Genomic DNA, 14,159 nt, shown 5'->3' on the forward strand with positions numbered 1-14,159 from the left:
TATATATATAGGGCCGCGAGCTGGCAGAATCGTTAGCATGCTGGGCAAAATGCTTAACGGTATTTCGTCTGCCGTTACGTTCTGAGTTCAAATTCCACCGAGGGAAGAAACCAAACTAAGAAGCCCTCAATCCCTATAGGAGCCACGAAGTTCATTGTATTGGTTTGTGAAAGAATGAGAGGAGACAACACACGAAGGATAGACTGTTGGGGAAAACCATATCCGTATTCTGTTGGCAGAAATATCTGTGATTTCAGTAGGATGTGGATCCCTTCTTAATTACCCTACAGGATTATTTGTAATGGATAATTCTGGATGGCAGGGATACAAATGGAGTGCTCTGGCTCAAGGTTGTAGCTGAGTTCACATCCAAGTGTGAGTCAGTTACCCTCAATGTTTCTTTGGCTTTTTGAATTACCATGTTTACTCATAAACCTCACCCTTAATGTTGTGTTAATCTTGGTGCAAAATTTTTCCCCTTCGTAATTTTAGCTTTGCCCCAAGCATAATCCACACACCAGTTTATTTTTTTTTATAGTTAAAATCAAATATAAAACTGTGTGACTTACACAAAAGCAAACATAATATATCTTTTGAAATTACTGTATGTTTTTATAAATTTCTATAAATGATTTTTATTTATCAATTCTAATATCAAATTTCAGATGGTCATCAATACTTTTTATGATGATTGGACACATAGCTGGAATTTCATCCACCAAGGGACTGTACATCTCTTTGGGCCCAATGGTAAAGATCTTTCAAACAGGAGCTGTCCTTGAGGTAAACTATTATGTATCATGAAACTATGAAATTTGTATATCTGTTTCCAGTTACACACAGTCCCCTTTATAAAACATGGGGTAGCCATGTATCCTCTATAGCAACATACCTGTGCTTATCTGTCTATCATATTTTAACCCCTCAAAAAAAAAAAAAAAGGCATAAAGCCCACCACACTTAGTTGAGGTTTTTTTTTTTCTTTTTTCTGCTCTTTTTCTGTCTTGCAAATTACTTGGTGTCCTCACTGGTGCTGGTGGCCTGAGAAAAACACCCAGTACATATTGTAAAGTGGTTGGTGTTAGGAAGGGCTTCCAGCTGTAGAAACCATGCCAAAGCTGACATAAGAGCTTGGTGCAAACCTGCAGCCTGCCAGATCCTGTCAAACTGTCCAACCCATGCCAGCATTAAAAAAATGGATGTTAAATGATGATGATGATGATGATGATGATGATGATGATGATGATATATACACATATTTACACATGTATGTTCTAACATTCCACTGCTGGCTTCTCAATCTTCATAAACCTAAAATTGATCACCATCAAGTGGAACCTTTTATGTATCCCAGCAACCATTTTTGCGCAAAATATTTGTTTAATCATCATCATCCTCATCATCATCATCGTTTAATGTCCGCCTTCCATGCTAGCATGGGTTGGACGGTTTGACTGAGGACTGGCGAACCAGATGGCTGCACCAGGCCCCAATCTGATCTGGCAGAGTTTCTACAGCTGGATGCCCTTCCTAACGCCAACCACTCCGAGAGTGTAGTTTGATAGTTTTTATAAATCAATTCTCATGCTTACTTTTGTATTTATTTTCCATCTTTTTTCTCTCTCCCCTTAGGTTTTGCATGTGGCAATTGGAATTGTAAAATCAAACTTAAGGATGACGTTCTTCCAGGTCTTCTCTCGTCTCTTTGTTGTGTGGGGCATAATGCAACACGTCCCAGAGGTACGGCTCTTCGAATTTATTCTTCTGTGGCATAAATGAACTAATAATGGTTTCAAATTTTGGCACAAAGCTAGCAATTTCAAGGGAGGGGAGAAACCATTTACATCAGCCCAGTATGCAACTGGTACTTTTTGACCTTGAACGGATGAAAGACAAAGTCAATCCTGGTGGAATTTGAACTCGCAACATAAAGTTGGAAGAAATGCAGTGAAGCATTTTCTTGGGTGCAGTAATGATTTTACCAGTTTGCCACCCTTAAGTGGAGTAATGATAATGGATTAAAATTCTTCACTTTATTTAAGAGAGGTTTTCTTCCCAGTTCTTTGTCATCATCATCATCATCGTTCACTGTCCATTTTCCATGCTGGCATGGGTTGGACAGTTTGACTGAGGTCTGGAAAACCAGTGGCTGCACCAGGCTCCAATCTGATCTGGCAATTTACGTGCCACCGGCACAAGAGCCAATCAGGCGAGCCTGGCATCGATAGTGTTCGGATAGTGCTTTTTACATTCCACCGGCACAGGAGCCAGCCAGGGGACAATCTGTTATAAATCTGTGATTGGGTGGGAATAGATCTTGAATCTTCTATCACCTTTTGCTTGTTTGTCATTGGATTGCGACCATGCTGGAGCTCTGCTTTGAAAAATTTTAGCCAAACAAATTGGCCCCAGTTGTTGTTTTTCACTATGTTTCAGCTGTGTATACTCCAGCCTTCTTCAGATGTCTTGTGACTCATCTTAGTACCTTGGCTGGGATTGAACTCAGAGCTTTTAGGTGCCTGCACTGCATTAACTAGCACCTTTATCCACCATGCTATACCTGTAGGTCCTGTCAGAGTGAATTTTTAAGGCTTATAAATCTTCATCGGTACAGAGTAGACATAAGACATCGATGGAGGTTTATAAGCCTTAAAACTTCACCAGATACTACCTACAAGCATAGTGTAGTGGATAAAGGCTAATGCAGTGCAGGCACCTGTGGGTTCTGAGTTCAGTCCCAGGCAAGGCACCAGGGTGAATCACAAGACACCTGAAGAAGCCTAGAGCATGCACAGCTGAAACGTAGTAAAAACCCAAACCAAGATGGCGACAGCATTCCATCTAAACCGTAATATTAAAATACCTCATCCCAGAAATACAGAATTGTAGACATGCAGTGCCTGATAAACGATGAGGTGGTCACGTGGGAATGCCTTCATCGTCTGCTCGGTCATAGTTAATGCATGACTAAACAATCTTTGGTCCTGAAATTCTGACCCTTTCTATTTTTTATGAAATAGTGCAGGGGTTCTCAACTGGGGTTCATATGACCCTTGCAGGGGTCCATATATGATTTTATTGTTTCAGTTTATGAGCAATAAATTGGTTCTGCTTCTATAATACACAAAATCTTTTAACAATTTTTTTGCTGGTTGCACGTAAAAAGCACTATTCGAGTGTAGTCGTTGCTAGTGCCTCCTGAATGGCTCCTATGCCAGTGGCAGGTAAAAAGCACCATTCAAGTGTGGTTGATACCAGTACCTCCTGACTGGCCCTCATGCTGGTGGCACATAAAAAGCACCCACTACACTCTCGGAGTGGTTGGCATTAGGAAGGGCATCCAGCTGTAGAAACCTTGCCAGATCAGATTGGAGTCTGGTTCAGCCTTCTGGCTTTCCAAACCCCAGTCGAACAGTCCAACCCATGCCAGCATGGAAAACAGACGTTAAACGATGATGATGACAATTCTTTATTATATTTCATCATAAGAATATAAAAGGCTTTTTTTAAAGCATCAAATGGCTATAGTGTGTGTGTGGGGGGATGTGTCCACCTGTGTAAAATAAGAGTCATTGGGGTCCATAGGTAAAAATGTGGTTCCGAATCAATGAATTAGGGTGTTACCAGAATAAGGGACAACAGCTTGGATGAAACGTAGATGGCACACATTGGGGGATGGATGGTGTGGATGAGGGCTGCAGTTGGTGGTGCATTTGACATGCATCACTGGGGGAAGTTAGTGCACATCTGCAGGTTGTTAGTATTACCTCTGGATATGGAGGAAGCGTGTCTGGAGGTGATTGGAATTGATTTGAAGTTGATCGGTTTCAATCTGGAGGTGATTTATGTGCATTTGAAGGTAGTTGACTGACACCAATCGTTGTTCCATTGCTGTGGCTGTTGTTGTTATGATTGGTGCGGTGATTGGACTGTTATGTTAAGGTTGTTGTAATGCTGTGGTGATTGTTGTTGTTGTAGATAATGACGATGTGTTCTTACTGCTTGACAGGCCCAAGAAAATGTTGGTGTTGTGATGTTCCTGGTTGCCTGGGTTATTACAGAGATCATCCGTTACACCTATTACTTCTGTATGCTGTTAAGTATGGTGCCCTACTATCTGATGTGGGCAAGGTAATTAAATCCTTTATTTATTTATTGTCCTTTGCTAAAGTGAACTTGATATGTTTAAGTGGGATTAACATTGGAAATTAACCAAAGGAAACTGTTGGGTGGAGGCGATGTTAAGGAGTGAGGGAATGAGAAATGACTGCAGATGGGGGTTAGATTAAGAAGAGATTAATGTGCAGAGTGATGATTATGGATGTGGTGGGATTAAGAAGAATTTAATTAATCTGAGGCATGGTGGATCAAAAGATGAATGTAGTAGCAGTGTTGGTACAACGAAGAGTCTATTTAATCTGAGGAATGATGGCATGAAGAATAACTATAGAGGTGGGTGGTACTGAGAGTTTAATCTAAGAGTTGATCAGCAATTGAGGTTGCAAGATTGACTTAAGCAGGGTTAGAACCAGGTATAATTCTGTCTGTGTTGAGAGTGTCGTAAACTTGTTGCCACATTAAGCATTACTGCAGTTGATGTCGATAACTCCACTGGTGTCCTGTGACCCAGTGCTCCTCAAACTATCTGATGTGTCCTACTGGCAGTTGGTTTTTCTCCAATGTGCCAGGGATCGGTAATATTTCTTCGTAATATTAATTTATACTGGAAACAATATATATAATCTGTTGTGTCAGGGGAGAGTCATTCTCTTTTGGTGCCTTATAATTTGACACACTCACTGGTAAAATTTCCACTTATTTCTTTTTTATTTTTCTAAAATTTTCGTTGCGTTTTGCAACCTTTTCGGTAGTTTTTGACTCTCAAAACTATTGAAAAGGTTGCAAAACGCAACAAAAATTTTAGAAAAATAAAAAAAGAAATAAGTGGAAATTTTACCAGTGAGTGTGTTAAATTATAAGGCACCAAAAGAGAATGACTCTCCCCAGACACAACAGAATATGTTTCAACACACGATCTCACATAAAGAATCTTGCGAACCAAATCCAAAAACGAAATATATAAATAATGAATAAAATAAAAGTTGACAATTTTTTTTTTATCTTATATTTATTTTGTAAACAAATAATACAATATTACATGAGCATTTTATAATGTTTCTTTCTTTTCTGGAAACTCACTGCATACCGGCAGCTGATGGCTCGCGGACCAGCACTTTGTGTAGCACTGGTGTAACCCATGGGAGTAGAAAGCTAATCTGTTATTGTATTCTTCATTTGTTCTGTCCATTATAGTTTTTAGAGGAATAGCAATGAGTTCCATTTGTTTGCTTTATTTTTTCCTCATTAGTGATGGAGAGAATTAATGCTCAACAGAGATCATACAATGAAAACTAAAATCCAGTTAAAATTAAATTTTCTATATTTTATGTATTTATTGTATCTAAAAGTGAAGGTGCATGGCTCAGTGGTTAGAGCGTCGAGCTTACAATCATGAGGTTGTGAGTTCGATTCCTGGACTGGGCTGCGTGTTGTGTTCTTGAGCAAGACACTTTATTTCACGTTGCTCCAGTTCACTCATCTGTAGAAATGAGTTGCGACATCACTGGTACCAAGTTGTATCAGCCCCTTTTGCCTTTCCCTTGGATAACATCAGTGGCATGAAGAAGGGAAGCTGGTATGCATGGGCGACTGCTGGCCTTCCACAAAAAACCTTGCCTGGATTTGTGCCTCGGAAGGTAACTTTCTAGGTGCAATCCCATGGCCATTCATGACGGAAGGGGGTCTCCTCCATGTATCTAAAAGATTCATTACCCCAACTGTAGACATGTTTTTACACACACACACGTCAAGTCTGGTGATTGCTTGGTTGGCTGAAACTTCAAAGTTACTGTCAACAATATTCTTGTTTAAGGATAATAAATTTGTACTCTCCAAAAGTAAGGAGTAACTTTTCCGATATGCAATGTGTACAATTTTTTCATATTTTGATTTTTGACAACAAAAGCACATCAATTCTGAATATTTGGTGGAGGTAGACATTTCTGAAATGATATATTTATTTTCTCTGAAAAGCAAAACTCATATTGTTATCCTAGATATAAGTATGTTATAATATATTCCAATAATGTTATAGGCCTTAACACATAAAGCGCTACAGGCCACGATTGTGGCTGTCAGACACAGGTCAACAGGCCACAGTCGTGGCCCAGATAGATACATTTAATTTATGGGTGTTTGTTGAAATGTCTGTCAAAAGATAGTTCAACTAATGACTTTTCAGATGAAGTAAAAATTGCCACCATTATATACTAAGAAGATACGAGGGTGAGTCAAAAGTAATGCCATTTTGTTTAGGACAGGTATAATTACCAACACAGGAACGTGTATCATCCATCAAAATGAAGCTGGTCCTCTGTGGATCACATCCCTACTTCTCAACATAGTCACCGTTTCTCTCGATAGCAATGTTCCACCTTTGAATGAGAGCATGTATCCCTGCCCCGTAAAGTTCTGTTGTCTGTTCTTTGAGCCACTTCTTCACTACAGTTTTTCACTTCCTCATTACTGGACTATCATCTCTTCGGCCCCATGAAAGAGGGTTTGAGAGGCAAACATTATTCCAGTGACGAGGAAGTGAAAACTGTAGTGAAGAAGTGGCTCAAAGAACAGTCAACAGAATTATGCGGGGCAGGGATACATGCTCTCATTCGAAGGTGGAACATTGCTATCGAGAGAAACGGTGACTATGTTGAGAAGTAGGGATGTGATCCACAGAGGACCAGCTTCATTTTGATGTATGATACATGTTCTTGTGTTGGTAATTATACCTGTCCTAAACAAAATGGCATTACTTTTTGATTCTCCCTCGTATTTTAACTATTTTTTGTTTTTTATGTTTACTTGGTAGTCTCATTTTTATAAAATGTGCTCAGCATTCCATGCTATGTAAGTTCAAATCCCAGCGCTTTATCGGTTAAACTTGTTATTTTTCAGAAGTGATATATTTTGATAGTCTAAAAATCTTCCTGGATTTTTGAAATAGTAAATGTGATACACTGATTAATTCATCCTTTGAATTTATTTTCAGTCAGTGCAATATACAATCTTTAAATTCTGAATTATCAGTTGTGAATACTTTTGTACAATAATCTAAAAGTTTCAAAAAATATGAATTGTCTTTTTGATAATCAACGAGATTAAAATAATTACATGTAACTTTAAAAAAAACTGTAGTTCTCAAGGAGATTCAGTGTGTCACAGAATGTGACATGGTTGGCTCTTTGAAATACAGGTACTATTAATTTTTGCTAGCTGAGTGGACTGGAGCAATGTGAAATAAAATGTCTTGCTTAAGGATACAACATGTTGCTGGGAATCAAAGTTATTAGATATAGAAGGTTGACGTATGCCATTTCTGTTGCTAATTAGTTTACAGCTGAAGTTAAATATAACTTTATTTCTATAAAAAATTTTATGAGATTTATGATTCTTCTGTAAGTGTTTATCTAATAACTAAAAGAAAATGTTTAGCAATACTTGTGCTTACGCTGGGGCTGAATGGGGTATTGAACCATATTTCATGTTTTTGCTTTTATGTATCTGAAAATTGATATCATCTATATAAGTAATTTTACTTTGAAACTCGCTTCATATTAACACTTAATTTTAACACTTCGTTATAATAAGGGGCTACTCTAATGAAGGAAGATCTATTGGATGAAATACTGGATAACCATATGCTAACATTTTTCACTAAATTCTAATTATGACAAGTGGGTGATTTGAGGCACTATTTGTATTTTGTAACTTTGATTTGATTTCTTAAAAGGTGAGTATTTATTTCTTTTAGATTTAAGATTATATCTAAAAAATGATTTTTAAATTTGTTTCAACTGTAATTTTTAGGTTTAAATTTTGTAGTGACCTTTTCTGAATCTGCCTGCTTGTTGAGGATTTATATTTATTTTCTGTGATGGTTAGACCATATTTTAAATTATCTGGCTTATTTACATTTAGAATTCAAATGTAGAAGTATTGAGAAATATGTAAATAAGTTTTTATTAATGATGTGTCTGAAAGTGAATTTGGCAACAAATAACTTAAAATGCATTGAACGGAATAAAGTTGGAAAGCTACCTGCAGGACATGAACCATGCATCTTATGTTACTCAGAAAAATATGCTACTAATTTCACTAAAGCAGCCTAAATTAATATCATTAATAAAGACTTATTCAATTTATTATTTAGCAAATATAAAATACATAGACTAATGAATGAGTGTAAATTTCTGCGGAGTTTAGCCAATCTCTTGCTATGTACAAACTAACATTACTTTTTTTTAGTCATAAAATATTATCAAAAGCAAATAATGATTTTATCTGCATAATTATTTCGATATGTAATTGTTGTCAAAATCTAATGTTCTTTGCAGCAAGGAGTTAATGTGTAGAATTCAATGATATCATGTTGGGTGTTATAGTTGTTTGTTTTTCACGCTTTTAAACAAAAGATAATAATAATAATAATAATAATAATAGGTAGGTAACATCATTCTGTTATAATGCTAACAATTATCTTGTCCAATATATTTTTACTCACTATACAGAGCTCAGTTTAAGTTGGCTTTATTAATCTACAAGATAGATAATAGTATATCAAAATTACTGACATGGCTGATGACAGTACTGCCTGATTGGCACTCGTGCCAGTGGAACATTAAAAGCACATCCGAACGTGTAACCAGGCCACTTATGAGTACCCCTCATACATTGGACAATGAACTTTGCTTGCAAAGACCTATGGAGACAAATGTAAGCAAATCAAAGTCACTGACGTGGCCAATGACAGTAACGCCTGATTGGCATTCGTGCCAGTGGAACGTTAAAAGCACATCTGAGTGTGATTGTTGCCAGGGTCACGGATTGGCTCCTGTGCTGGTGACATGTGAAAAGCACAATTCAAGCATGATCGTTGCCAACGTCGCCTTGCTAGCATGTGTCGGTGGCATGTGAAAAACAACATTCGAGCGTGGTCTTTGCCAGTGCTGCCAGACTGGCTCCTGTGCAGGTAGCACGTAAAAACACCTTTTGAGTGTGGTCATTGCCAGAACTGCCTGACTGGCTCTCATGCGGGTGGCACGTAGAAACACCCACCCCACTCTCAGAGTGGTTGGCATTAGGAAGGGCATCCAGCTGTAGAAACTCTGCCAGATCAGATTGAGCCTGGTGCAGCCTCTAGCTCACCAGTCCTCAGTCAAACCATCCAACCCATGCCAGCATGGAAAGCGGACGTTAAACAACAATGATGATGATGATGATGATGATCTCTCTGTCTCTCATATATGTATGTATGTGTGTGTGTGTGATATATACACATCCACACATGGTAGAAAGGACTCTATTCTCACCAAGCACAAGACAACCTCTGTAGTGCTGGTGCTCTGATAGATGCTTCCAGCGCACTCTGTTGAGTGATTGGTAACAGGAAGAGCGGTTTGCTGTAGGAATAATAAAAGATGCAAGCAAATTGCAGTTCTTGAGTTGTTTAGGAAGGGGCAGTGAGTCCCAGTAAGAAATAACCCCATAGTGCCCCTTCTTATAGAAAAGCAGACATGAAAGGATGATGGTGATGCATTGACACATATATATACTGGTGAGTGTATGAATTATATAGGTGGATCTCCATGGAAACATTACAGAAATTGAGGAAAGGAGAGAGGAGAGAGAGAGCAACAAAAACAGAAGCATGAGAAGACCCAGGTCCATGAGCCCCAGGGGTGGGGTGGCTGCTGCAGCAAGTGTTGTTGGCCATTATCCATAGCGACACCTTAGCAGTCGTGTGCAAAATAAATACACCATTAGATCTGGGGCATACAACCCGTTACCCCCTCCCATCTTCTGCTGTTTAATCCCTCCACAACTATTTTTCTATTTTTGTTGTTTCCTTGGTGAGATAGTTATGGGTTTTTTTCTTGATAATTTGACCTTTTATACTTTTGAATATTTTTTTTTTTCCGTCATTAAGAAATAAAGAAGAGCATTGGAAAGGACAGAAGGAAGCACATTGGCAACCTTGCTAAGCAAGCAGAAAACAGCAGCAGGAAGAGGGAAATTGAAAAGATCTGTAAAAGTTGATTGGAAAACTAAGAGGCCAAGTTTCAACAGACAAATAAGTTGATAAAAGATAAACAGGAAAAAGACATTTCCTAGAACAGAAGATCAGATGAGAAGATGGGCAGAAGATTTTTCAAGGGTTATTGAACTGACCTGACCACTGGATGTCTCACTCCCAGTGGAGAGGGTGCTGTCCATAATCTGTGATAATCCTTTCAAAATAGGGAAGCTGTTAAGGCATTAAAATATGGCAGCGGAGCAGAGTCCTACAAATGGGATACCAGCAGAGGCAATGAAGGCCAATTTGCAATCTGTGGGTGACGTTTCACAACCTGGGATCAAAAGCAAATTGCAGAAGAATGGAAAGATGGAATCACAGTAAAGCTAACCAAAAAAAATGGGAGACCTTAGTAACTGCAATGACTACAGGGCAGTCATGTTTTTCCCAGTACCAGGCAGAGTTCTGAACAGAATTTTGTTGAAGGAAATGGAAGCAATATTGGATTCCATGCTTTGAGATCAGCTGGAAGGTTTCCAATGGAATAGATCCTGTACAGATGAGATTATCATTGTGAGACAATCACTGGAGTGAATGTTTTCTTTATACACGGCTTCATAGATTATGAGACAATCCTTGACATAGTAGACCAGTGGTTCTCACCTTTCAGGCCCTGAGGGAGGTGGAAGGGAGGATGCCCTAGAAATAGCTAGTGGGATACTAATGCAGGGCTGAAAAAGCAAAAGCAGGCATCCAACTGAAGAGAATCAGCAAAGACAGCCCCAAAGTCGAGAACCGTAAAAGTAGTTTTTGTGTGTTTAAAATTGATTTATGAATTTAATCAACCATGTCTTCTTTCTGTTTTTCTTTCTAGATATTCCTTATTCGTTGGACTCTATCCTTTAGGGGTCACTGTAAGTATTTCGCCCTTTTAATCTTTATCTCTCTTCTATTGCCCTAGTCGTCCTGACAATTTGACCAGTCACGGTAGTCCTGGATTCTACTGGTTCAGTTTATCCTTGAATTATTGGGAACCATGGGTGGGGGCTGCAAGAGAGGCTAACTTATTGACCACATGGGTCATCTATGATATTTATTTTAACAAGCTTGGGCTATCTAGCTGTAAATACGTACCATTTTAAGATATAGTTCTCTACTATACACAGTCCATGTAGCTGTAAATAGGTACCATTTTAAGGTACAGTTCACAACCCATTGAAGTTGATCTAAAATATGTTGTGTTGTTCTTTCAGGGTGAACTATTGTGCATGTTCCGAAGTCTTCCCTACATCAGTGCCAGAAACACTCTGTCGCTCTCCTTGCCAAACCGACTGAATGTCTCCTTCAGTTTTTACTATTTTCTCATAGCCGTCATGTTGAGTTACATTCCAAGTAAGTGCTCTCTAGAACATTGTTTGCCCTCTTTTCATCTCTTTTCCTTTCTCCTTTATTTTGCACACACACACACACACACACACAGAGGATAAAGCCCCTTTTCCCATGTCATATTGACTCATCAGGTCGGTTTCCTGGTTTCTGTGGCATATATATTCCTCACTGGACAGAATGCTGGCATATTGCAGGATGACTCACTTTTGTCAGGTGTGCGGACTGGAGCAACATGAAGTGTTTTGCTCAAGAACTCAATGCATTGGTTTTGGAATATTTTAATGAAATCAGAGTTATTGCCCTTAACATAAGTTTCTTTTTTTTTTATTATTTAGTCAACCCTTTCGTTACTGTATTTATTTTGAGATGCTCTGTCAGGTTTCTTTCAATTACTTAAATATAACAAAGAATTTTTAAAAATAACTTAGTTATCTTTAAGCTTGTGTTTAATTTTCGTAGTTTAACCCTTTGGCATTCAGGTTATTCTATCAAATGTCATGTTTATTTATTCCCATTTTTTTTTAGAAACTAATCATGCATTATCTCCTAGCTTTATGGTTTCAATGTTGATGTGATTGTTTTTTATTTTTTAGAATGATGTTGTAGGGTAGGTATGAGAGGCTGGATCTGGCCTGTTTCAACATAAAACAAATAGAATATTTGAGCTGGATATGACTGGTTCAGATGCTAAAGGGTTAAAAAAAAATCATTTATCTATTTTTGTTGATATTTGTTTATAATTTTTTTTTCTGTTTATTTTTTGCAGTTTTCCCTCAACTCTTCAGCCGCATGTTGTCTCAGAGAAAGAGAGTTCTTGCCATGATGGCCAGGAAACGAGCAGAAATGGCCAACAAGAAGGAATAAAGAAAAAAAAACATAGTTCTACAGCAGCATTGATAAAATGGCATTTGATGCAATATTTTGTCGAAATCTAAACTGATCAGAGAACTGAGTTCTCGTCACACTGGAGGTTGATGTCATGTGACAAATGCACAAGCGTCACCTTTTCCATTATCATAACATAATAAGCACACAAACAAATGCGCACAGTTCATCTTTCACATAACATCTACACACACAAGCAACTCGTATTCACACACACACAAGCAACTCGTATTCACACACACACAAGCAACTCGTATTCACACACACACAAGCAACTCATATTCACACACACACAAGCAACTCGTATTCACACACACACACTTCAATATCATCAAACACTGACAAGTGTGTTCAGCAAAACACAGTCTATACATGCACACTCAGATTCTATACTGCATTCACCTTCCACATTCACAAATTCAAACACACACATACACATCAACTAGTGTCTTCCTCCTCTGCTTTCAACACAACAGTTTGCTGTGTTGAAAGACCAACAGCAAAATCTCTCTGGTGACCTTGTAAGTGTGGATTCACTGTGTGTGAATAAGTATAATCACCCATTGATGGATAGATCGTTTGGTTAGTCGAGTAATTGTTTTGACACACTTCAACGAGGTAATTATTAAATAACGAAAACAAGAGAGTGCAGTGTGTGGTGTTAAACTTGGATGTTAATCTGGTGATGTAGGTTCAAACTTGACCTAGTTTTCCTGAATTATTGTTTGATTTTCTCGTTAATTTATTTAATAATTAAAGTGTTTGGTCTATTTCTCAATCAATAAACAATTGATTTATAATAACCTGTTGTTGTTGTATAGTGAGTCTTAATGAAGCAAACCTATGGTTAAAAGTGTTCCAACTATGGCCATCCTACTGTATGACAGACAGTGACTAAAAGTACATGTTGCAGCCATCAAGTTTTGAATTTCATTCCACCTTTTACCAAAGTCTTGGGGCAACCAATTCCTTGCAAATGAAACTTGACAGAAATGGTGGAATCCTACTTGAAAGTTAAAGGTCCAACTTTGTCACATATTGTATTTCAGTTACTGCCTTTTGAAATTAGGTTGATGATACATGGGTCTGTGGAATATTGAGCCATGTACAAGTTAATTTAATCCTTTTTGATACCAGACCCACCAGAGAGACTGCTCCTGGTCAGTTATGTGGAACTCTGAGCAACAGTTTGGGAAGTTTTCATTTCAGGTTCACTAAAATATTGTGTACGTGTATCTATATCTGTCTGTGTTTTTTTTTTTTTATATTCTGTCTATGAAACTCACTCATAAGGCTTTGGTCAGCCTGAAGCTATAGCAGAAGACATTTGCTTCAGTCCCACTTGCTAGCATCTGCATGTGTGGGGTGCTGAGGTAGGACCTCCTTTGGACCAGAGCAAAGGTCTTCTTGGACAATCAATGAGTGTTACTGAGCCATCATTCCTTTCCTTCATTGGACACTAAACTCTGCTTGCAAAGACCTGTTGGAGCAAGTGAAATCGTAATTGATCCAAATTCGATGACTGGCACCTGTGCCAGTGGAGCGCTAACAGCACCATCCGAGCGTGATCATTGCCAGAGCAGCGGTCTGGCTTCCATGCTGGTGGCACGTAAATAGCACCATTTGAGCGTGATTATTACCAGCGTCGCCTTACTGGCACTTGTGCCGGTGGAACGTAAAAAAACATTCAAGCCAGGTCGTTGCCAGTGCCCCTGGACTGGCTCCTGTGCAGGTGGCACGTAAAATACATCAT

At 38.4% G+C, this 14,159-nt stretch overlaps 1 protein-coding gene across 1 annotated transcript in view; it reads left to right on the forward strand.

Moving 5' to 3' along the window:
• The window catches only part of LOC106881918 (very-long-chain (3R)-3-hydroxyacyl-CoA dehydratase 2), a 22,157-nt gene extending 8,948 nt beyond the window's left edge, over positions 1-13,209 (forward strand). The window contains exons 2-7 of the mRNA XM_014932439.2: positions 666-783; positions 1,633-1,740; positions 4,010-4,131; positions 11,007-11,046; positions 11,386-11,524; positions 12,288-13,209. Coding sequence (XP_014787925.1) covers positions 666-783; positions 1,633-1,740; positions 4,010-4,131; positions 11,007-11,046; positions 11,386-11,524; positions 12,288-12,385 — 625 coding nt within the window. The 3' untranslated portion in view covers positions 12,386-13,209. The remainder of the gene's footprint in view (positions 1-665; positions 784-1,632; positions 1,741-4,009; positions 4,132-11,006; positions 11,047-11,385; positions 11,525-12,287) is intronic.
• Positions 13,210-14,159: the final 950 nt, after the last annotated feature.

This window comes from Octopus bimaculoides, chromosome 4 (genome assembly GCF_001194135.2).
Source record: "Octopus bimaculoides isolate UCB-OBI-ISO-001 chromosome 4, ASM119413v2, whole genome shotgun sequence".
Classification (NCBI taxonomy): domain Eukaryota; kingdom Metazoa; phylum Mollusca; class Cephalopoda; order Octopoda; family Octopodidae; genus Octopus; species Octopus bimaculoides.